General features: G+C 33.2%; 1 protein-coding gene across 3 annotated transcripts in view; it reads right to left on the minus strand.

Moving 5' to 3' along the window:
- Positions 1 to 23,510, minus strand: part of LOC118195202 (uncharacterized) — a 194,916-nt gene that overhangs the window by 113,676 nt on the left and 57,730 nt on the right. For 2 of the 3 annotated variants that reach the window (XM_085822497.1, XM_085822496.1), the window contains exon 2: positions 8,949 to 9,025. In XM_085822497.1, the coding sequence (XP_085678623.1) occupies positions 8,949 to 9,025 (77 nt within the window). Of the gene's footprint in view, positions 1 to 8,948; positions 9,026 to 12,717; positions 13,074 to 23,510 lie in introns of all 3 variants that reach the window. The other variant, XM_035366461.2, reaches the window with a different exon arrangement.

Genomic DNA, 23,510 nt, shown 5'->3' on the forward strand with positions numbered 1-23,510 from the left:
ACTAATCCAGAGGTAGAAATATAAGCATCATCGTTGATTTATCAAGGAAAACAAAACCATATTAACAGGTATTAAAAGGCACAGGACATTTTTAAGGAAAAATACTTAAAGAAATTGTTAAAAATTATCGGAAAAACTATTTCTTATAAGCCCAATAACAATATTTGTGAAAGCTTTAATGCCCTTCAAAAATGTAATTCAACGAACTATATTAATTTTGGGGGGAATTAGCAGAAAATCTTTTTGTTTATATTATGTGCTGTTAATTTTCCCAAATAATTCCGATTTAGTCGGTAACAAAATGATGCAAAATAGTACTTATTTGATATCTATTCAACACTTTACCTGTCGTATTATGTTTATACACTATCAATGTTGGTCGGAATTAATTTTCTTTGAACGAACAGTAATACATAATATGCAAGATTATGAAGCTTGTCTAACTTAATATAAGATCGGTATGATTCGTTGCTATGGTGATTTAGAACAGATATACGACTGGAACGGTAAAAAAGCTTTGGTGGCTGAGAGTAGCCATAACGCAGCAAAAGGTTAATGGATAAAATAGTTATTATTAAATTAAAAATCCGTAACACCGACGATTATATATTATCTGTATACCAGAATATTTCATAACTGACTTACGTAAAAATGACGTAGTAAATATGTGTCAAAAAGTTAAAGTCCCAATAACCTATCAAAAGATAAAAGACTTTCTGATTTAGATGAAAGTCATTGAAATAGTTCTACGATAGCTAAAAAGAAATTAATTTTTTTTAACTTATCACCCGAGACTTGTCCATATCAGAACGCAATATTTAGGACTGTCGTAAACAACCCGTAATCTTAATAAGAATCAAAGCCTTACTGTATCATTTGCTACTGACTTCGATATCTTTCAAATTGATAGACATAATCGTCTCCAGAAAAGGGAACTAAAATAGGTTGGATAAATCGTTGTTTATCGTACAGCCCCATCATTTTAAGATAGTGGAGAAATTTTGAATGATTGCTTAAAAATGTGCAATAGTTACACAATAACAGCAGTTTTTAACATCCAATACACTTACTTGTAATACGAAACTTGTAGGGTTTCATGTTTATTAACTAATTATCGTATTATTTTTTTGCCTTTGCTGTCACTTCCTAACAGGATGCAAATTAGTTAATATATTTACATATATAAGTACAAAGGTTATGAGACTGAGATTTTGAAAGCAAACGCTGATTTTCTTGCTACTATTACTTCCAAGCTCTTGAATTATTTGAATCGGCTTTGACCTCTGTAGCAAAAACTGCTCGCGTAGGTTGAGGTCCTCAGCCAAAATGCGTAGTTGCGCTTTGTCTTAAAAATCTCCTATTATACTACTTAAGGCTTATTTAAATTTTGTTTCTGTTATTTTCGCAAGCTGAGGAGAATATTCCTGTTATCACGCGGATTGTGTAATATTAGTCTCACGAATTAATAAAAAGTTTCATTTTGAACATTTTTTGAGTTGATGTTACTTTATCTCACTGAAAGTTTAGGAGGGGGTGATAAGTCACCTGGCTATCTTCAATATGGCAAGCATACAAAATCTTTCTGCTTAAGGACTGGAATGACTTCGCGGTAGAATTTCTCACGGAAACTGTTTTATATTTACATTACAACATTACAAATGAGAGGAAAATCATGTTAACCAACGTCGGACGAGATTTCAACGCGGGGAGAACTAGGAATACTGATCAGAGACTTTACTACTAACGATCACTTTGTAGCACTCAGTTAACTACTCGATCCCTATGGAGACTATCAGGTGATTTATCGTCCCATAGCTATTACAATAATGATTAACACATAAGAATGTTTAAACAAAGCTTTTTAATTAAATCTTAACGAATGCTCGACTTGTACTCACAAATAAATCTCTGCTGTTTGAGAGCTTTCGTATAACATAAAAGGGGATTTAAAATAAAGTAATTTAGTTCTTGAGATTTGCTATCAAAACCTTATCAAACACTGGCTCAGTTAAATCAAATTTGGCTGGCGAAAGGCTAATGCTAAATAAAGTCATTCTCAGAGCTGGGAGAGAGTATAGCACGACGATGGTCAACGTCACTGCCAAAGGTCTCTCTATCTACCTTTCAAAAACTCTTTTCTTATTATTCGCATCCCATTTATATCCTGATGAGAGCTAGCGAAAACTAGAAGTGATAGTACAGTTCAAATAATACGAAAGTGAGTTAAGTAAACTAAGCCTTACAACTTGAACCATTTTAAACTTTGATGACTATTTTGGTAATAAAGTCGACGCTCATTATAGCAATCATTCGACGGCAACAACTGAAATAAAAAATCTCTAATTTATGACAGTATAGGAAATTCATTTCATGAAATTGTCCTGTTTCTGCTAGACGGGAGGGTTCATTATAAGGATTAACAACTGTAATAACTTAAAAATCATGTTGTTGTTGTTGCTGCTAATCCTCAAATCCAGCTTCTGCTAGACGAGATCCATGAGTTTATTCACCTTCAAAAAGCCATATACTAGTATGTGACATAACTCATAGATGGACGACAAAAGGCAGCCTCTGTTAGTCCAAAGATCAGAGCACCAGAGGTAGAGGACTGAGCTCGTTTGCCTGTAGGTGTTTAGCTGGGTGTAGTGGAATGGGCTTTACGCCTTAAGTGACCCTACCAGGAGAATACTCTCCAGACGTACTTCACCCATTCCACCTAGTGACACCCCTCGCCACATAAGGCGATCTACACACCACAATGAGGCACCTGAAAATCATAATAGGAATGACTTAACTTTCATTTACCTTTTGTTATTGATTCTGTAAGCTATTGTACCAGTTGATGAGTTGATATTTCAAAACGTCAAATCAAGTAAATATATTTTGCCAACAATTTGGCACTTGCGATTAAGCATTTGCAGGAAACTTTTGCTGAATCTATTTGTCATAACCATTTCATCACAAGAATATTGCACAGCATGACCAAAGATGACCGATTTTACGCAAGCAAAGGAATAATAAAAAGAACACATAAAAAATAGAGCTTTACATGGGATTAGAGACCACATCCTCCACCTCGAACTGGTAGTCAGTCTTCGCTAAAAATCCTATAGCCGGAGTGACTGTGAACTTTGTGGGCTGAAGTCGATTTTGACAGAGATTGATTTGTTAGATAAGGCATCTCTAATTGCTTCAGCCTTAACCTGAATCTTTTCCTCAGGAGGTACTTCACGCACCGCAGCATAAACATCGATTAATGAATGAGTCAGCATTCTCAAATTTGTTATTAAAATCATATAAACTTCTCTTAAAGGTTCTAAGGATTATGTTAATTTTTCTAACAGTTAAATTTTGAGTTAAAATTCCTTTCCTATCGCTTCTTAATTTCAACTTACAACTTCCGGCCAGAACGTATTTTTAGAACCACGTATGAATTCAAATTTAAAGAGTAGTATTTAATCGCGAAGTTCTTAGTTAAAGAGAGAACCAGTGATGCTGGCTAGCACGCATCCGCCTTTTTAGGCTACTCTCTCTTAAGCTATTATCCCGCCTGGCCGTACTTTAGGCCCTTGATAGCTTCGCAGTTAATCAGTTTTAGGAATTAAGGGGCCAACTCTGTTAGAAGTTTGATAGCTTCGGCTATATCGTTTTAGTTAAAATTAGTTTCGTTCTTAGTCTCTTAAGTTCAAGCCCGAGTGTCGGCTTTATTGTACAACTCCAAGACGGAGTTCTGTTACACCTTATTGGAATAATAAAGAGTTATTTCACCCTTCTTACTTATTATTTTCCATTTCACGAGCTCAAGCGATCATTCGCTTACCAGTTCTTAAGATTCTTCAAATTCAACTATGCCTTAAAAAGACACAGTAAAGAATCTTACAAGGTCTTTTCAGAAACATCTTTTCTCCTTTTTTTTTACTTTCCATTTGTTAGCTTTCTTATTTGTAAGTAATACTTTTGATTAATAGTTCGCGTCATATTCTTTTAAACTGTTCATTGTCAAAATTTCATTTTTTTCTTACTCATACGATAGTTTGGATTACACTTATTACTTTCAAGTTTGTGAGTGTCTTCAATTTAAAATTAATGATAACCAATAAGGGTGCTTCTATGAATTCTATGAAAATTATATTTTATTGGAAGGTTAAAAATGTACGAATGTTTGAAACGAATGTTTACATGATGTTTGAACGGTGTAAAATGTACGAACTAGTCACAGAAAACCACCATTATGTTGAATCGAATTTCAATAAAAAGTTCGCTAAATTAATCAATGCTTCGCAAATCATGTAAATGAAGAAAAATGTAATCATCGAAAAGTACGCTTCGATACCAAATTAAATATTTCCAGCCATTCCATCGTTATTATTACTGTTATTCTTTAAATCATTCAAAAATTTCAGCACACACTTTTGCATTGTCAATAAGTTAACAATGAAGTCTCCGTTTGTAGCGCAGAAAACTTAAATTTTATGGAGAATCTCGGAGAAACGTGCAACAGATAATTCTTCAATATGTCAAAATAGGTTTTGAATCGAAAAACATCTTAGTAAATGTCATTTTATTATGTTAAAAAGAACTTTGCAAAGGAAAAGATTATTCGAGTACTGAAGATCAAGAAACTGAATTCTTCGTTGCATCGAATAACACTACCAATATTATTCTTCGCAAATTAAACTAATAAGGCAAGAATTTCTAAAAGCCTTTAACTTCTGAAATTGCACGAATTTCATCTCTAGCCATTTGTCGTCTCGTCAAGAACAACATGCAGACGATTTTGTGATTAGAATAACACTTAGATAACTCACTGATTAGAATAACTGGAGGAAGACAGAATTCAACTTAACGAACTTTCTTCTGTTAGTATTTTTATAACGGATACAGTTTCATAGATCATGTGAAATAAGTAAGCATTAATGAGCTGTTCAATAACGTCACTGTCTAAAAAAAACAAAGCATTAGGATCCCAATACTGTTCATATATAGTGCAGAATTTTGGAAGATAAGATAACTGGATTTCTTTAAATGGCACATTAACAAGATAAATAAATGTACATAAACTTCTTAAACGAGGCGTTATATCCATTGTGAGAAGTAATAATATTAGAAGAAAGCAGGCCGTGTGTTTTCAGCACCATGAATGCCCTGCTCATTATGGCACATATAGTTATACGTGTTTTAAATGAATAGTATTGTAAGGATTATGTTAATTTTATTACAGTTCAATTTTAAGTGAAAGTTCCTTTCCTAACAAATTCTTAACTTCAACTTAACTACTTCCGGCCAGAACGTAGTTTAGAATCACGTCTGAATACATAATGAGGAAGAGCGGTAATTAATCGCGAAGTTCTTTGGTCTTAGCGAGAGAAATTCAGAGTTTCTGATTTACGCGGGTCTGCCTTTTGGCCACTCTCTCTCTGAAAGCTGTTATTACGCTCGGCCGTACTCAGGCCCTTGATAAGCTTCGCAGTCATCCGCGAAGCATATCAAGGGCCTGATTATGGCTTGAGACGCAAATCAAGGGCCTGATTATGGCTTGAGACTCTAAATTAATATTTTTTCGGCGTGTTATTGTATCTTAATTAAAGAAAAGGATATTCTTCTGCTCAAACAAGTATATACATCATTCTCTGTAATTGCACTGCATTATTGAAAAGAAAGCTATCAGGCTTCTTTAAGAAACCTTTTCCATATCAAGATACTTGGAAAACAATTTTAAAAGGAATTACGGTGGTAATTGAAGTGTTTCCACAATTAATATAAAGCATATTAAAATAATGAGTTTCACAGCTATAACATGGGATAGAAAATACATTTTTAAGTGTCTTCAAATTAATATTTCAGAAAACACCTAATAATGACTTCTTTTCTACAGATAATCCAATCTAAAACTAATTAATTACTTTAATTTACTTCGGAGTATTTCCTTCTTTTACTGGGCCCACCAGCGGCCGAGAAGTCACTGAACACTGGTACTTCGGTCTAGGGCTCGAATCTCTGCGAATGGGCCGGCCGCATGGGTGCCCTCGTGGCTTTCCCACATGTTCAAAGCATATACGGCCCAGCTTTCCCTAGAAAGCCCTTCAAGAAGGCATCCCTCCTCTGAGGCAGATAGCCTTTAACGAAATCAAATAAACCAAGCCGTTTTTTAATTGAAGATCTAATTTAAATAATTTTCATATAGTGCAAAAAAAAAGTGAACATTTTTCAGATTGAAATGTTACAGTAGAAGCCAGTTTTATGAACTGGAAATTTCAAATTTTTAATTCTTTGTACGAAGTAAAGGAAGTACTGTAATCGCGAAAAATTTCGGCTATCGCATATTTCAATGAAAATATCTATTTTGACAGTTATCGAATGCAATTTAACGATGTTGTTGAGTGACATCTGTAGGTAAGGACAGAATAAAGGACTCTTTTTCGCAAAACAAATTGTAAAATAAATTTAAAATGGATTTAAAATAGTTTTTTTTTTTTTTTTTTTTTTTTTTTTTTTTTTGACGTCTGTACGTACGTATGTGTGTATCTCGTATAACTCAAAAGCAAGCCGCCTCAGAACGATAAAATTTTGTGTATAAGACTGCTATAACATGCAGTTGTGCAGCTTTCTGTTTGATTATAATTGGCCGCAGCAAAATTATATAAATGTATATACAGCCGCTCTGTTACTCGGCTCGCTGAACTCAGATTTTTTTATTCTTATATGTTGGTAAATTATGCATTTTTTGCTTTAAAAAATGATTGAATTATGTTGTTCTTATGCTTCAGTTAAGGTTTTTATGCTTTAGTTAATATTCATGCAAGACTTGCAGAATTATCAACAATTTAAAAGTTGTTTAAGTGCGGCTAAGCCTAACGAGCAGCCATATTTTGTTTACATTTAAAACTTAGCAGAATAGTGATTAAAGTCAGTTTCTGTACCTTCAGTGTCTTTTTGCTGAGTGGGAACACAAATAAACTTTCAGGTTTGTGTACGAAAAATCTGCCTTCTTGCCTGCTGGCCGAATTGCTTGTTTTTGCGTAGAAACTCTAATTTTAGCTGTAAAAATTGTTTTTTTAATTATTTTAACTGTATTTGTCTTTTTATGTTTTTCCATATTTTTCAATTTTTAATTTAGATATTTTGAAATTTATGTATTTTTGTCTTACCGCGAAGTGGGAATTGAATTAATTGAATGAGAAATATATCTCCAATTAAATTAGAGGAAATAAGTTTAAAGAAATCCATCAAAAATGTGTATAATTTAGTAGGCTGTACAAGGAAGTCATGTGGTGTCCACATCAGATTTTGATTTAATAATTTAGGAAACGATAAAAGATTAGCAACTGAAAACGAGTTCCCAGCTATTTTAAAAAAGTAAAATCTACTATATAGAAGTATAATCTACGTATCTTAAAAATCTTCTTTGTGTTTTACTAAAAACATATTTCTTCATTTTAATTTTTCTTTTAAATTTGATTAAAAGGCAAAGGTTCGTAATATCAGTGCAGTCAACACTGAGTAATTTGTTATCTGAAACAAAAGCATTATTAAGTCGCTCAAAACATAATATTTCTTTTTTGCAGATTAAATAATAACAGAGCAGACTTCATACATATTATATCTGAATAGGTCATGAATATTTTCGTTGCTCAGCCAAATATTGCTAAGCTTTGTAGAGCATTCAGAATCACAACGATATTATGAATGAACAGAAATGTTTGACTGACTGATTTGCAGTGCCGGCACAAATACCAAAATTTCACAGAGTTACATACATAGATGCAATGTCGCAAAATTATTTGAAAATCGTATTTCAATATGACACTGATTCAATTTTGTAATATTTTATTCTGATGACGGAATGATCTATCATTGGCCACTATGATGCTTCTCGAATATGTCGGTTTATCCTACATCATATTAAAAGTAAATAATCAACCAATAAATCTTTGAGATTATTTTTCACATATACATAGTGGAACTACAAATTGTGAGGATTGCCAGTACTTTAGACACTAAGGAATTAATGGGATTTTTTGCAAATATTTCAGCTTGCTTCTATTAAAATGTCCAGAGCTTACGGATTTAAATATGCTTCCTTTATTTGATTAGGAGTATTCCCTTAGGATTTGATTATGATTTGATTATGATTATGATTTGATCCTTAGGATTTAAATATGTAATCCTTTATTTGATTTTAAGCAGACAATATCTACAGTTATAGACACTTTAGCAACGAAGCAAGAAACAAGATTTTCTTTGCAAATGCGAGCGTCATCAAAGAACTTATTACAAATAAAAGTGTAACTGCATATAATATCTCCTCTTACTAGCAAAAGTTTGCTTTTGCGGATTACTTTCTTTACTTTAACGTGAAAATTCAGTTTGAAAGGCTCCCATTTCGAGAACAATTTACAAAGATTTTAGAATTCTTTCGGAATAATAGAAATTGGGTTAAAGCGTGCTCCAATCTACAATACTTAGAAATAATAGAGAAAATATAAAAAGATTATAGGGTCAAAAGGAATGGATATAGAAAAGCTATAAAACTGGTTTCTTCAAATTTCAGCATTTTCCCAAATCAGTAATAAAACTTTGAAGAAACATTGTGTATGAATATAGCATACATCACGGACATTTTTGTTACTGAAATCTAAATTAGCCAGACGCTAGTTACTGCAGAGTGTGTAACCTAATTGCAATTAACACAATTACGACGTGACTAAATATGCAAAAGTGTTAAACTAGTACGTTAAATAAAAAATATATAAACTTCATCTTAAGTAAGGAAGATAGAAATTAATTAATATTTCAAAGTGATTGGAAATGGAAAAAACGTTTTGTGACTATTAATATATACTATATCTAATAGTAATATATACATATAATATATATATACACGTATACACACACAACACATACACAAATATATTCATTAAATAATAAATAGGATTAAAACTTCTTACCCGAAATTTGAATAAATCCATAAACTAAAACAATGATGCTGGTGCAACAGTTACGTCTTTTGGTAGTCATAATAAGTCTGTAAGGAAAATATTACTGTATTTCTCTTTTAATATTTAACTTACGCATTTTACATTTATATAAAATATGTAACACTGGATATCTAAAAGTTTAACCGTGTATTATCATACTAAATTAATATTTAAACTCCCAAAATCGTTTAAATAACTATCTGACCCTTAAATATTCTTAGTAAAACTATCAGGCTGTAGCCAATTCCGTCTGCGATGTATTAGACGCTAGTTAACGGAAGACGCTACTTTTCTGCCCTGGGTATCGAAGGAAATCTCTACCGTTTCTGCGGTACTATGAATTTCGAGTCATAATTTCATAATATATTGCGCATTGTCTTGAGCAGTTTTTATAGCTTCATGCTAGCTGTGATTCAAGTTTTATTTTTTCAATGCAACGAACTTCTTTAACTTCGCTTTCTATCGCTTTTTTAGACAATTAATTCAAAATGGCAAAAATACTGTTTCCAGTTTCTCGTGCTCTACGTAATAAGCTGAGTTATCGGACAGTAGAAGCGTCTTAAAAATATCTCAGGTTTTGGTACACTGGAAATCTTGAAACCTGTCTTCAGCTTTTGGTAAAGAAGCATGGAAAATATTCAGGCAGTAAATGTTTCGTTAAGATTTTAACTTCGAGATGCAAATCTTTAAGCCATTCTATGAAGTAGAGGATGATCCGGGAAGTACCTGCAAAGAGTCAGATACTACAAACACTATCATCTGAAACCATTTCTGTGCGATACAGAAAGTAAAGAAAGTCGGAAAATGGATATTCTACGAGTTAAAAAAGACAGCAAATGCAGAAGTGTTTTAAAGTACTTTTTTTGCTTCAAGTAAAAAGTAATTTGTTTTTGAAACGCATAATGAAATGCGAAGGAAAACGGATCTTGTATGTCAACAAAAAGGTCAGTGCAGAAACTAAAAGTATCGAAACTTAACATCCACCCAAATAAGTGTACACTCGCAGTTTGCTGGTCGTCGCTTTACCTAATTAATTCTTTGAAATTTGGAGTAATTATCAAGTCACTAAATGTGGCTGGAATAATAAATAAGGTTGTAATGTCACTTCATACTCATTCAATAATGAAATAGGACTTTTTTTGATCAAAATTTGAAATCCAGATGTTCCTACATTAGTCAACATACTCTTTCTCCATGCTCGTTGCCATTTCAAGTGTCACTTTAGACCAAGTTTCAAGTGTGGCTTTAGAAAATTATTATCTTTTCTCGTATTCATTTCATTTGTCATTAGATGGTTGCTAATTAGCATTGGTTTACGGACTACACTTTACAATTCTTTTAAAAGTGGCACATGAAAAACAACTTGCAGACATTTCTGAAAGGACTCTTATGCGAATAAATTTTCCACTCACATGAGTCGAACATTTTATTCACTATTTAATTGTATATTTTTTTCAGCAGAAAAGTCTTTTTTGACTATTATTTTGACTTTAAAATGTGCTGTCTCTATCAGTTTGTTATTTAGCAGCCGAAGAGGAAGAAACGATATTGATAACCCATTAATATTTATCATAAATGGCAGAAAGAAACATAATCTTTAAAATATTTTTCATGGATTAAATGCTTCTAAACATCGAGAATAAGATAAAGCAAAATAAAATTTTGTATAAGTATTAAGGCAATAAGTACCTTCTCTTAATGAACAGTTATATCAAAGGTAGTTATCTATTCAGGGCAGTTATATTCAAGGTAGTTGCGAAGAAAAGTATTTTGTAGTCGCATACTCATGAAACAATATAAAGATATATTCAGAGAACATCTTACGTGCGAATGAAATACAAGACGAAAATGTCAGAATAACGTAGATTTTATTTGTTGCGCCACTATTGAACAAGTTAGAAAAATTTCTCTAGCGCTTAATTTAGTTAATCAATAAAATACCCTCCCCCCACGAAAAGAAACTAATTAATAAAGATGAAATAAAATTAATTATTAATAAAGTTTGTTCTTGGTACTTTATTAATACAGTAAATTTATAGATGCATTTCAAATGACCTTTTCCATAATTAAGTTTTACACTTAAGTAAATTTCTTATACTAAAAACTCTCAGAAAGTTAAGCTATCTCAGCTACATTTTTATTAGAAGTTAGCTATAATTCAAACATTGTGAAAATCAAACGGAGTTTACGACTAGTTGTTTTATCATCCATGATTATCCACGACTATCGGGTAAATAGTTTGATTTTCCGTTTATTAAAAATCATTGCTTTGTCTCAAAATTAAATATGTATGAGAATTAGCTACTTATGAACAGTGTATTTATATGATAAAAAGTCTAAACATGACACGCCATAAATATATTTATTGTTTATTTTTCAAAGGATAACTATGCCGTATTTTGAACTAAAGTCCAAATCATGGTATGAATGCTTGTTTTTTTACAAACAAACAAATTTTACCCTCTTTTTTATTACCATGATATTGCACTAATGCTTATTATTTTGCAATTATTAAAATTCTTTTACGATAAGCATTTTGCTTTCAATAAATGACTTTCATAATTGCAGTATCAAACAAGTATGTATCATTAAAACATGCCAAATAAATTCTACTGAAGACTTATATTGCTAGTACTGCTAAACTGCGGTTACTAAAAATTGAATTAATTAATATATATATATACAATGAACTTTTTCATGATATATGTATGCAATGAATTATCTTTCTAAGATGACCACCTTTGAAAATGACCAGTATTTATAAGAACACAAACAAACGTCAGTACTGAATTTCACTTGTCTAAGAAGGCCACTGAAACAGAAGACCAAAATCATTTGGAACCGTGGGTAGCCATCTCAGAAGAAATTTACTCTTTATATACTATATAAAGTATCAAAAAACTCGTTTTAAAAACAACAATATTTCTTCATGCCTTTGAGAATTAGGTTCTAAATTTCTCATATTTTGTGTGTGTCTCTCTCTCTATATATATGTGTGTGTATGCGTGCGTATGTATATAGTGAATTATCTCTTAAATATCTGTATATATAGATAGATAACGAATTGTCAATGAGATGTCTGCATACATATCTAATGCAAAATCAATTAAAATAAATAATATGCTTAAAATTCGGAATAAACCATATGCCAGAAAAAAAAAAAAAAAAAGGACGCACAATGGCAAACTGCATAAAAGAGGGCATAAAAAGCCAAAACCAAAAATTAAATAAGAAATTTGCACTTTTTGCATATACTTATATGTATACTGAATAATACAGTTAATATTAAGCACTTAAATACTGAACTTCCAGAAAGAGTCGTCTTAGGACCTTAGCCGAATACTGTGACAAGACAGCTTAAGGTGGTCGTCACGAGAGATTTCTCTGCGTATACCCATAGTTTTCGATTAAGTTCCTAAGATGACTCTTTCTGAAAGTGTTCAGTATTTCTAAGACCTTAAATAAATACTGAATGTCATCTCTAAGATACCCGCCATCACCTGGTGAAGTTCCTCTTAAAAAATGTGATCGTCTTAGAACTTTGTTTCACCACTGTTTTGAACTAATATAATAAACATAAAATTCTGTTTAGAGAATTATCAATAAATTTTATTTTCTGCCTTTTTTTATTTCAATTCTCTGCCAATAAACAGGCAGTCTTTTATTAATTTAAAAAGTATTTTCATTTAGCAGTTCTTAAAGGCAATATTTATATTTTCCTAATAAACATGCAACTTACCTCAAAATTGTGATAATATATGATCAAGATGCTTTATCCAAAAGAAGAGATTTCCAAAACATTTAATTGCTTTCCTCTGGCTTTTCTTTTAAGTGAATAATCATATATTGTGCAGAAACAAAGAACAGCCAGAATCCTCGAAAATGACTTTAATCCTTTATTTAAAATCTGTTTCTTCTCATCTTCATTACGTCAAGTTCTTAAGAAAGAGCTTGGTGTTGCGGTGAAATCTGTCATCAGCCGCAGGGTTGTAGATTTTCGCCAATAATAAACAGCAAACATCGCCAAGAATGGGAGCTTCTTTCTCTTCTCAACTTCCGATTCCCTTCTGCATGTCATTCCTACTGAATGTTGATCTTCAAAAAACAAAGAAAATGAATCATATGTTACTAAAAATTCACGCACTATTAGGTTAAGTGAACGTCTTCAAAAGAACATGTGAAGAAATAACATTCACAATTTTGTGCTTTTCATGAAATCTAATCGTAGAATACTTATTTTTTAACAGAAACAACTGATGCATATTATTTTATTACTGTTTCAAGTGTAGGAGTTTTTTTTAATTCGAAACATTATTTCTTCCTCCATGCGTAATTTTAAAGTCGATACTTGAAGGAAATATGTCAGCCAAATCTTCAAGTTAACCAAGAACGAATGCTGGGATTTTAAAACATATTAATTAGAAATTCTTAAACATGCAAAGGTAAAAGTGGGTGGGATATTAGAATTTCACCATTGGTAGTACAGGTATAGTCACGCCGCACTAACTGCGCCATTCGAGCCCATTTATGGAGAAGAACAAGTAGACAGCAGTCTGAGAATCTCTCACCTCTCTTTCCCTGCCACCAACCTCTCGAAACAACATTCGGTACGCGTTTATTTTGAATGCCCCTCTGCATCACAGACACTATACTCTTACAAACACTCAGACCTTCTCCGTAATTCGAACTCTGGCCCACGGCAATCAACGCCGTTAACCTTTATTCTGGTTGGACGGCAAAATTCGTAAAAATATGTAAGCTGTTCTAATGTAAAACTTCTAACTTAAGTCCGAAGTTTTTAATATTACTTGGTATTTTCCATCATTAAATCCATCTGGAACAAATGATCCTTCATACTTTCAGAAAAATCCGCTGATGGAAATTTATAATATTTCACTTCTGGTTTTACCTACTTGCAGAGAAGCTGTGACATCTTCTAATATTCTTAAATATGTTTCATAAATATGCTGAATAATAATGTGCACTAATTGGAAAATTTATTACATACAAGTAGAACAGTAGCCCGTTGGTGCAATTTACTCTATAAAAACACCAGCTATGCTCACTGGCAATCTTCCACTGAAGAGACTGAACTAAAAGGGCGTCATATAGTACTTCCAGCACTCCACAAAGTTTTTTCATCACAGAACGCTGTGATACATCAAGAATTTGAATAAAGCATTCCTACTGATCCCTAAAGTTTTCGACGAGACTCAAAGCTCATGATCTTCAAGAGCAAGGAGTATTAAACATCCTTTGGGATGCTGTTGCAATCATTTCTATGCCAATAATAAGCAGTGAGGCAGACTATTAGCATAGAAAAATGGCTTTATTCAAGAAATTGTTCATAAAAACATACGATCCATTATAATATATCATAAGCTCATTAAGGATCTCTCCAGAGGTATAAAAGATCGTAGGGATGTCCAAATAAATGCTACCCTGGCTGTTTGTTATACGTACTACAGATATCTGCTTATACAATATACTTTGTATTACACTGTATACTAGTCTGCTACGAAAGATCCATTGCTTCGTGATGTTTTTGTCACATTTTACCTTTAACATGATGCGTTATTGGAACTTTCATATTCGTCTTATTAAACAAAGCTTTTCTAATCCTTTGTTGCCCAGTAAAGGTGAAAATTTTGAAACTGCAATTTGAAAATTCTTTTTTGCAGTTGAATTGGAAAGAGATGAGAATGTTGGCTGTTAAAAGTAGCTTTTGCCTTTCTTCGATAAACTGATTTTCTGCAAAAGCATGTAAAAGCACTTCTAATAAAATCTGCCGTAAAAAAGTCATCGCCTTACTCTGAAATACTTTTATTGTGTGACCGAGTTTCTTTTCATGTCAAATATTTGCTACTGGATCATCAGCTTTTGGCGAATTTCTCTTGCTATTAGAGCATTATTGCTACGATATTACTAAACACGACCAAACGTTTTAACAGCCGCTAATATAGAACATGCAGCTTTGATAGCACCTACAATTTGTCTGCGATTACACTCACTTAAACCAATATATCTCCTCATGACAGCTATCTCTTGTTTCCCGTCTAAGGGTCAGATATGCTCCGTATTAAATAGTACGTTACTTTCCGCTAACTGTTGAATCGACATATACTGAATCTCACTAAACTGTGTATAAGAATTTGTCCTCTCAATATTTGTAACGACATATAATACACCATTTCATTAAATGAGCCTCTCTTTTCAGTTAACTTTAATTAAAGGAAACTTCTGCCTGCCTAAAAGAAGTCAAGAAGCCTTTTCATTAAGAATGAAAATTATTCTACATAATTTCAATTAGTCTGTGATAATTGGTATTCAAGAGATACTTAATTCCATCAAATTGGGATGACAGGAAAACGTAGAGATAATATGGGTACATTACTGTTTGTTTCAGTCTGAACAGACATTTTTACTTCACTTAGTGGTAGCGTAATAAACGATGCACGTTCATCTTAAAATGGAATCCTGTCTTAAAAGTGATAAGTGAGAACAGAAAAAGCACATTCTTTTGATTACTTTTAGGTGTATTTGAATGTTAGATATTTGTTCTCTCTATTAGAGTTTTTTGTGATATTTCTAATAAATATTTTTGCAAACTCTGTATAAGGCATTTCTTCCACCTTCTTGGCATGCCTTCGTGGTGTGGTGGTCTGCACTCTGAGGGCGTATTCCAGAAGTCCGTGGTTCGATTCCCGGCGAAAGCATTGCATATTTTCATCTCTTCTGCTTCCAAAAATTACCTAATGTCTCTACTCTGGCGCCCGAACTAAATGGGTATTGGATGATGATTCTCCTCACCCAGGATTTGGCGACTGGGTCCCCTAAAAACTCTAGTCGCCCTTTAAAAGGGGGAGTATATAAGGTATTTCTCCCATCTTCTTGGCATGCCTTCGTGGTGGGGTGGTCTGCACGCTGGGCGAGTATTCCAGAGGTCCGTGGTTCGATTCCCGGCGAAGGAGTTGCACATTTTTCATCTCTTCGGCTTCCAAAAATTACCTAATGTCTCTACATCTGTTGTGTGGCCATTGAAAAAGATACTATATAATCATTTCATATATAGTTAGTGAAATCACTCTCATTAGATTAGATTTATAATTGGATTTTGAAACAGCCGCTACCGCTAAAATGGAAATTTTAATATTTTATGATTTAACTAGACATTTTATTAAATAACTTGATTGAAGTATACTAGACTAACTTGACTGAAGTACACTAGACACCAGTCAACTAAACTCTGACTGGTGAATCCGTGCATATCAAGCACGATAATCTCGGCATAAAGAGTAACCACGAACCACCGCACGTATTAAAATTATTTTTCTTTAAAGAACATGAAAAAAGCTCCTTTGTCTGTGTTGTTAGTTATAGATCGTGAAAAAAGTTATTGGAAGTCTAATTTATGTTAATATATAAATATTGAGAAAGACTATTTAATTAGTAGTGCAAAACCGGATCATATGGTGCACTTAATTAAATTTTTCAAATAGCTAAATTTAAATGATTTTTAGTAATATTGAAGAAGTATTAAGAAAATGGGAACCAGGAATATTTGAAATCTGATTCAGTGGGCTTTTTTGGAATCGAATAGAAGATGCCCGAATGACCAGTTAGAAATATAATTGTTGCATAATGAGAACATATGAAAGGAACTCCTTTAAATCGTGAGTCTTTAGTGGATGGTATATCATTTAACCTGATCTAGTAAAACTATCTACCTTAGGAAAATTGACTTGCTGGGAAGCATTATAAATTTGGTTTGGTTTTTTGAATATGGCGAGGCACATAATGCCTATCTGCGTAGAGGGACGGATACCTTTTTGGATTTTCTAAGAGAAAATGGTTCGTATGGAAAAATCACGAAGACTAAAGAGCATTGTAAGGAGGAATAACTCATAGTTGTTGCGTGCATGAAGAAATTCATAGCAGCTTTATCAAATTTCTTGGAATCAAAGCTCGGGCTGAACTGATAGCACTTAATGGTCTCCTCAACTCCATCGCTGTAGGTCACCCAAATCCCGGAGCCTAAGATTTTATAACAAATAGAAATGAAAAATTATAATGAGCATATAATTTTGCTCCTATGGGCTGAAGTGTGCGTGTAACGGTGTGCATGGGTGTACAGTAATTTATCAAGTCAATCAAATCAAACAGAAAACAAGGATAAAATAGTATCAGATTTTTTTCCAAATTCAGAACAAGATGATTTCTTAATTAAGACACAATAACACGCCGAATAAATAATAATTCAGAAGTCAAACAACACAAAAATCAGCGTTAATCTACAAAATTTTCACAGGACTAGTTTCGATGGTTTTACCGAACCATCATCTTCAGCTGCAAAACCGCAAATGAACAAGATAGGAAATAATGTTTAGATAAGATAAGAAAGCCTGGACAAGAATAAGCAAGTGGCGCCATCTGTTGGCGAAACCAGAACTAAAACATAATTTCTCTAAAAGCCGAAGGCAAATTTGGATTGGAATTAGATCGTTAACTAGAACAGAAAGATTTTTATGAATGTTAAATGCCTCTAGAAAATCCAGTTCTCCAATGGAAGATGTTTTTTGAATAATTTTGGCAGCAGAAAAATTGAAAGTGTGATTTTCGGACCAACAATGTTGAGCAACAGAAGACATCTGTGTTTCCTTTTTTCTAACATATGCCTCATGTTCTTTGACGCGAAATTTTAAGGCTCTCTTAGTTTGGCCAATGTAAATTAAACCGCACTGGCAAGGAATCCTATAAATACCCCAGGAATTCATATCCGGAATGGGGTCCTTGAGTATAGAAGTTGGAATTTTATTGATGGGAGAGTAAACAACCCGAAAGTTAAATTTCTGCAAAATATGTGCAACTTTATAGCTAATTGATGGAAAGAAGGGAATGACAACAGAATTTTTATAATCTCCTAAAATAAGAGTGTGGCTTTTAGTGTGTTCAGATGAGAATTTTTTAACTGCTTGATTAATAATGTTGGGTGAAAAGCCCCTGTCAATAGCTATTGCTTTTAAATAATTTAGTTCTTCATCAAGGGCTAGTTTGGAGGAGCAAACTTGAAGAGCACGGAAAACATAGGAATAAAATGAAGCTAACTTTTGTTTAGTCGGATGACATGATTTAAAGTGTGTTGGAAGGCAAACCGATGAAGGTTTACGGTAAACTGTAGTACTGAAGTTGGATGTGTTACGTGTGACCAGAATGTCGAGAAACGGAAGAGAATTGCAAATCTCAAGTTCAAAAGTGAACTGAATAGCAGGATCAATAGAATTCATTGTTGAAAGAACTCTATTTAAATCATCTTTATTACCTTCAAACAGGGTAAAAGTATCGTCTACGTAGCGGAACCATGCCGGGAAGTTTAAAGTTTCAAACAATTTTGATTCATAATAATGCATGTAGATATCAGCCAGGATGGGACTGAGGGGGCTTCCCATGGCTAATCCCTCAGTTTGCTTGTAATATTTATTTTGGAAAACAAAATGTGTTTGTTTCAAACAGAGTTGAGTGAGAGAAATTAGCTCATCAATTTCGATGCAAGAGAAATGAAATTCGCGAAGTCTGGTTTCTAGACATCTTAATGCACCCTCCACTGGGACATTGGTGAATAATGATTTTACATCAAAAGAAACCATGAGTAAATTTACATCAAAAGAAACCATGAGTGAGGAGAAATGTTTTTAACCTTTTTTACAAACTCTATTGAATTTTTTATGGTGTAAATGTTATTGTCTAATAGAGTGGAAAATCTAGAAACTAAATATTTAGCTAATGGATACGAGGCAGTACCTAAATTTGATACAATAGGGCGGAAAGGAATACCACTTTTATGAATTTTGGGAAGAGCATATAATCTGGCACAATTCGCAACAGATGGGATAAGCGAATGTTTTAAGTTGCTTGAAATGATTTGCGAAGATTTGATCGCAGTTTTTATTTTGGATAAGTCCGAAGGTGAAGGATCTTTAGGGATCGGATTATATGGTCCTTCGTTTAAGAGTTTAGTGACACCATCGATGTAAGTGTTCTTATCCATGACGACTATCTGGCCACCTTTGTCGGCCTTTGAAATGACAATATCCGGGTTAGAATGAATCTCGCGCATTGTAGCTCTTTCTCTCGCAGTTAGATTTGGTTTCAAAGGTTTATTATTGAATTTCACATTATGAGCGATAAGATGCCTAATCATTTCTTTCTGTGAATCTGAAACTTTACTGAACTTGAAAGCTTTTTCGATAGGAGCCAAAATCTTTGGAATCGAGGGTTTACAGGTTTGTGAGAAGTTAAAATTATATTTTAGAATTCTCTCTTGTTCTTCTGAAAGACTAACATTAGAAATATTAACTTTTGGCTTGATGTTTACAATGGGAAGATTTTTTGAACTACTTTGTTAAGGAATATTCTTTGATATCGCCAAGAGATGGCGTTAGGAGTCCATCTATTGGCTTACTTGACCTTTCCCCTTCTGAACACGTGACTTGAAAAAATATTCTTCTTCTTGAAGGTAGAATTTCGATGCACTGCGCAATAGAATTCGATTTAGATTTAAGCTGGAACTATTCAGTTCTTGCCTCTTGAGCATTAAATATTCGATTCAGACATTTTAGCCTACATTGTATATATGTAAATATTAAGTTTAATTAAAATTTATGGAAAACCCTCCAGGCCATGCATCTCGTCTTTTGGATTATGAGTGATTCGACTTTGATCTAGAACGTTTCGTTACATAATGGTGCATCGGCCCCAGAAAAGAATCTGATTAATTTGAAAATTTGTGTTTTTCGCCTTTTGGATTAGCTTTGTAAGCGAAGACTTCTCACGGTAAGTCTCCTTTGATAATTTATTAAAATGGAACAGAAGACACTAATTAAGAATCGAGCACATATACGTGCTTCTGTAACTCAAATTATTAAAAATGTAGATGAGTATTTAAAAGAAGAAAATCAAGAAGAGTTAGAAACTTGTTTGGAATTGTTAAATAGTAAAGAAACGGAACTACATGATTTAAATGAAAAAATACAAAATTTGATTGAAGATGAATCAAAATTAGATTCAGATATTAACACTTCTATGGAATATAACGATAAAATAATAATAGCGAAGTCTAAAATCAACCGCTATTTAAGGCAATACAATATTCAAAATATCAACACGAATTTAAATAATTCATCTACAGAAGTTGAAACCAAAAGACAGATTGAAGGCAATGTAAAATTGCCCAAACTGTTAATTCACAAATTTTCCGGAGATTATAACGATTGGATGAATTTTTGGAATTCATTCAAGGTCACTATTCATGACAATGTTACACTTTCGAAGATAGAAAAATTCAATTATTTGAGAACTTATTTATGTGGAAATGCAGCATCAGCCATAGAAGGTCTCTCAATCTCAGAGGCTAATTATGACTCTGCTATAGACATTCTTAAAAATAGATTCGGCCAAAGTGATCTTATTATCAATACACACATTTCTAATCTCTTAAATTTAAATCCCGTTCAAAGTTCAAGTGAAGTGGCAAAATTGCGAAAACTTTATGATACAATTAATGTTCAAGTCAGAAGCCTTTTAGCATTCGGTGTGAAACCAGAAACATATTCCAACATGTTTATTCCAATTTTGATGAAAATTGTCCCGAACGATATAACTTTAGAATTTCATCGTACAAATACTGAAAATCCTTCAACCTATGATTTAAACAAATTTCTAGACTTTCTCCGATTAGAAATAGGACGCTGAAACATAAACAAACTGTCACTACACATGAATTTATGGCAGCCGCGTCATCAAATCGAAACTGCATTTTTTGTTTTCAAAACCATGACTCAGAGTCCTGTTTATGCCTTACAGTTAATGAGAAGAGAGATATTTTAAAAAAACAAGCGCGTTGTCTGCTTTGTTTGGCCCCTAAACACAAAATCTCACAGTGCCGGCAACGCCAAACTAAAGTTTGTAAAATTTGCAAAGGTAAACATTCAGAAGCCATATGTTTTAAATCCAGTTGGATAGTTAAAAATACACCAAGTGGTAAAAAGGATAGTATATTAATTTCGAAAAATGATACACAAACTAAGGAACAGAAAGAAGAAATTGTTTCGGCCGTTTCACATAATGCAAATAATACAATTCTTTTACAGACTTGCACGATAAAAGTTAAAACAGCTAAGGAAAAGGTGTTTGCCAGACTTCTCTTGGATAGTGGAAGTATGAAAAGTTTTTGTGCTCGCGAGTTAGCGGACAGGTTAAACCTCGAAGTCATAAGAAAAGAAAAATTGACTGTCTACACTTTTGGGAATACTTCTCCCATCCAAAAAAATTATGACGTAGTTAAATTAACTTTAGAACATAGAAGTTCTCCCGATTCTAGAATAGAAGTTGAATTATTAGTAACTGATCATATATCAGGTGCAGATATTCCACCTCCTAAATCAGAAGAAATTAAGCAAAACAGACAATTAAAAAATTTGCTGCTCGCAGATTTTCCCGACTGTAAAAAACCCATTGCCATTCTAATTGGTGCAGATTATTATTACAACATAGTAATGGGACACGTTAAATACTTAAGCAAAAATCTTGTTGCAGTGGAAACTATTTTCGGCTGGTGCCTACATGGACGAAAAGGTGATGATGATGTCTCTTTAGCTTTCAATGTAGTTGTAGGGGAAGATTTGATTTCCAAACAAATAACAAAATTTTGGGACTTGGAAAACTCAGGACTTATTGATAAGAGGGAAAACTTCGATTCAACTGAAAATGAAGTCGTCGAATATTTCGAATCAAATATAACATATGAAAATTCTCGCTATAAAGTTAGATTGCCTTGGAAACATGACACATCAAATCTAAATAATAATAGGGAAATCGCAGAACAAAGATTTCATCGACTTAGAAAACGATTTAAAAAAGATCCTAATCTATTTTCCGAATACAGGAACGTATTAAGAGATCAGTTAAAACAAAATATTATCGAACCAGTTTCGGAAATTTCAAATGAAGAGGATGTCGTGTTTTACTTGCCACATAGGGAAGTTATACGCGAGGATCGAGCTACAAGTAAATTACGTATTGTTTATGATGCATCATCGCATGCCCCAGGATCCATTTCTTTAAATGACTGTCTACATGTTGGGCCAAATTTATACCCTGAAATATTCGAAATATTGTTAAGATTTCGGTATAATTTAATAGCCTTCACCGCAGATATAAAACAAGCCTTTTTACAGATTCTCATACATGAAAAAGATCGAGACGCAACCAGGTTTCTGTTTTCCGATTTCCCTAATGATGAAACCATTTCTCCTGATATATATAGGTTCACTAGAGTTTTATTCGGAATAAATAGTAGTCCATTTCTATTAGCCGCTACCATTAAACATCATGTGAAAAAATATAATAAACTTTATCCTACAACGGTTAACTTTTTGAATGAGAACGTATATGTAGATGATGTGATTGGAAGCCAACCAACGATCAATGAAGCATTAACTACGAGTCTAGAATCGGTCCAAATATTTAAGGAAGCAAGCATGCAGCTTCACAAATGGCATAGTAACTCGATACAATTACATGAATTGTGGGTAAAAAAGGGTATCGTTCCAGATGAAAATCCTGAAGATTTTAATAAAGAAAATTTCCCATTTAAAGTCTTAGGTATGGCATGGGATAATTCAAAGGACTTACTATATTTTGATGTTCGGAACTTATTGTCTTTCACATCTAAACCAATAGAAACAAAACGTTTTCTTCTACAAGTGTTGGGTCGGATATTCGATCCGATTGGAATTTTAGGACCTTTCACTGTTAGAATAAAGTGCTTAATACAGAAGATTTGGTTGTCACAAATATATTGGGATGAACCGTTACCTGAAGATTTGTCCTCTGAATGGAGAAGGTGGTGTGAAGAGCTACCTCAAATGGCTGAATTCTCCATCTCTCGTTACCTTTTCATGCACTCGAACATTAATGTCGAAAATCTCGAACTACATTGCTTTTCAGATGCAAGTGTCAAAGCCTATGGTACAGTCGCATATTTACGTTTCACGACAGAAAATAAAGAAATCAAAACGGCCTTTGTCTCTTCTAAAAATAGGGTAGCCCCACTAAAATCCCTTACTTTACGGAGGTTAGAATTAATGGGGGCATTGTTATCAGTTAAGTTAGTCAGCAATATTCTGAAAGCACTGAAATTGAGAATTCCGTGCTATTTTTGACAGACTCAACAATTACTTATTTTTGGATCCAGAAACAACCTGAAGCCTTCAAACCCTTTGTCAGGAATCGTGTCGAAGAAATACAAAAATTGAGTTCACCTCAAGATTGGCATTATTGCCCAGGTGTCGACAACCCTGCCGATCTCGTATCTCGGGGAGCGAAGATTTCCAAGTTAATAAATGAGACCATTTGGACGCAAGGTCCCCAATGGCTTCAACTCCCTCACGAACTTTGGCCAAGATTAGATATTAAAGAAACAATAGATGAAAACAAGCTGGAATACCGAAAGAGATCCGGTGATATACATCAACG

The sequence above is a fragment of the Stegodyphus dumicola genome, chromosome 8 (genome assembly GCF_044657685.1).
Source record: "Stegodyphus dumicola isolate Sdum_Otavi_A_Nest chromosome 8, ASM4465768v1".
NCBI lineage: Eukaryota > Metazoa > Arthropoda > Arachnida > Araneae > Eresidae > Stegodyphus > Stegodyphus dumicola.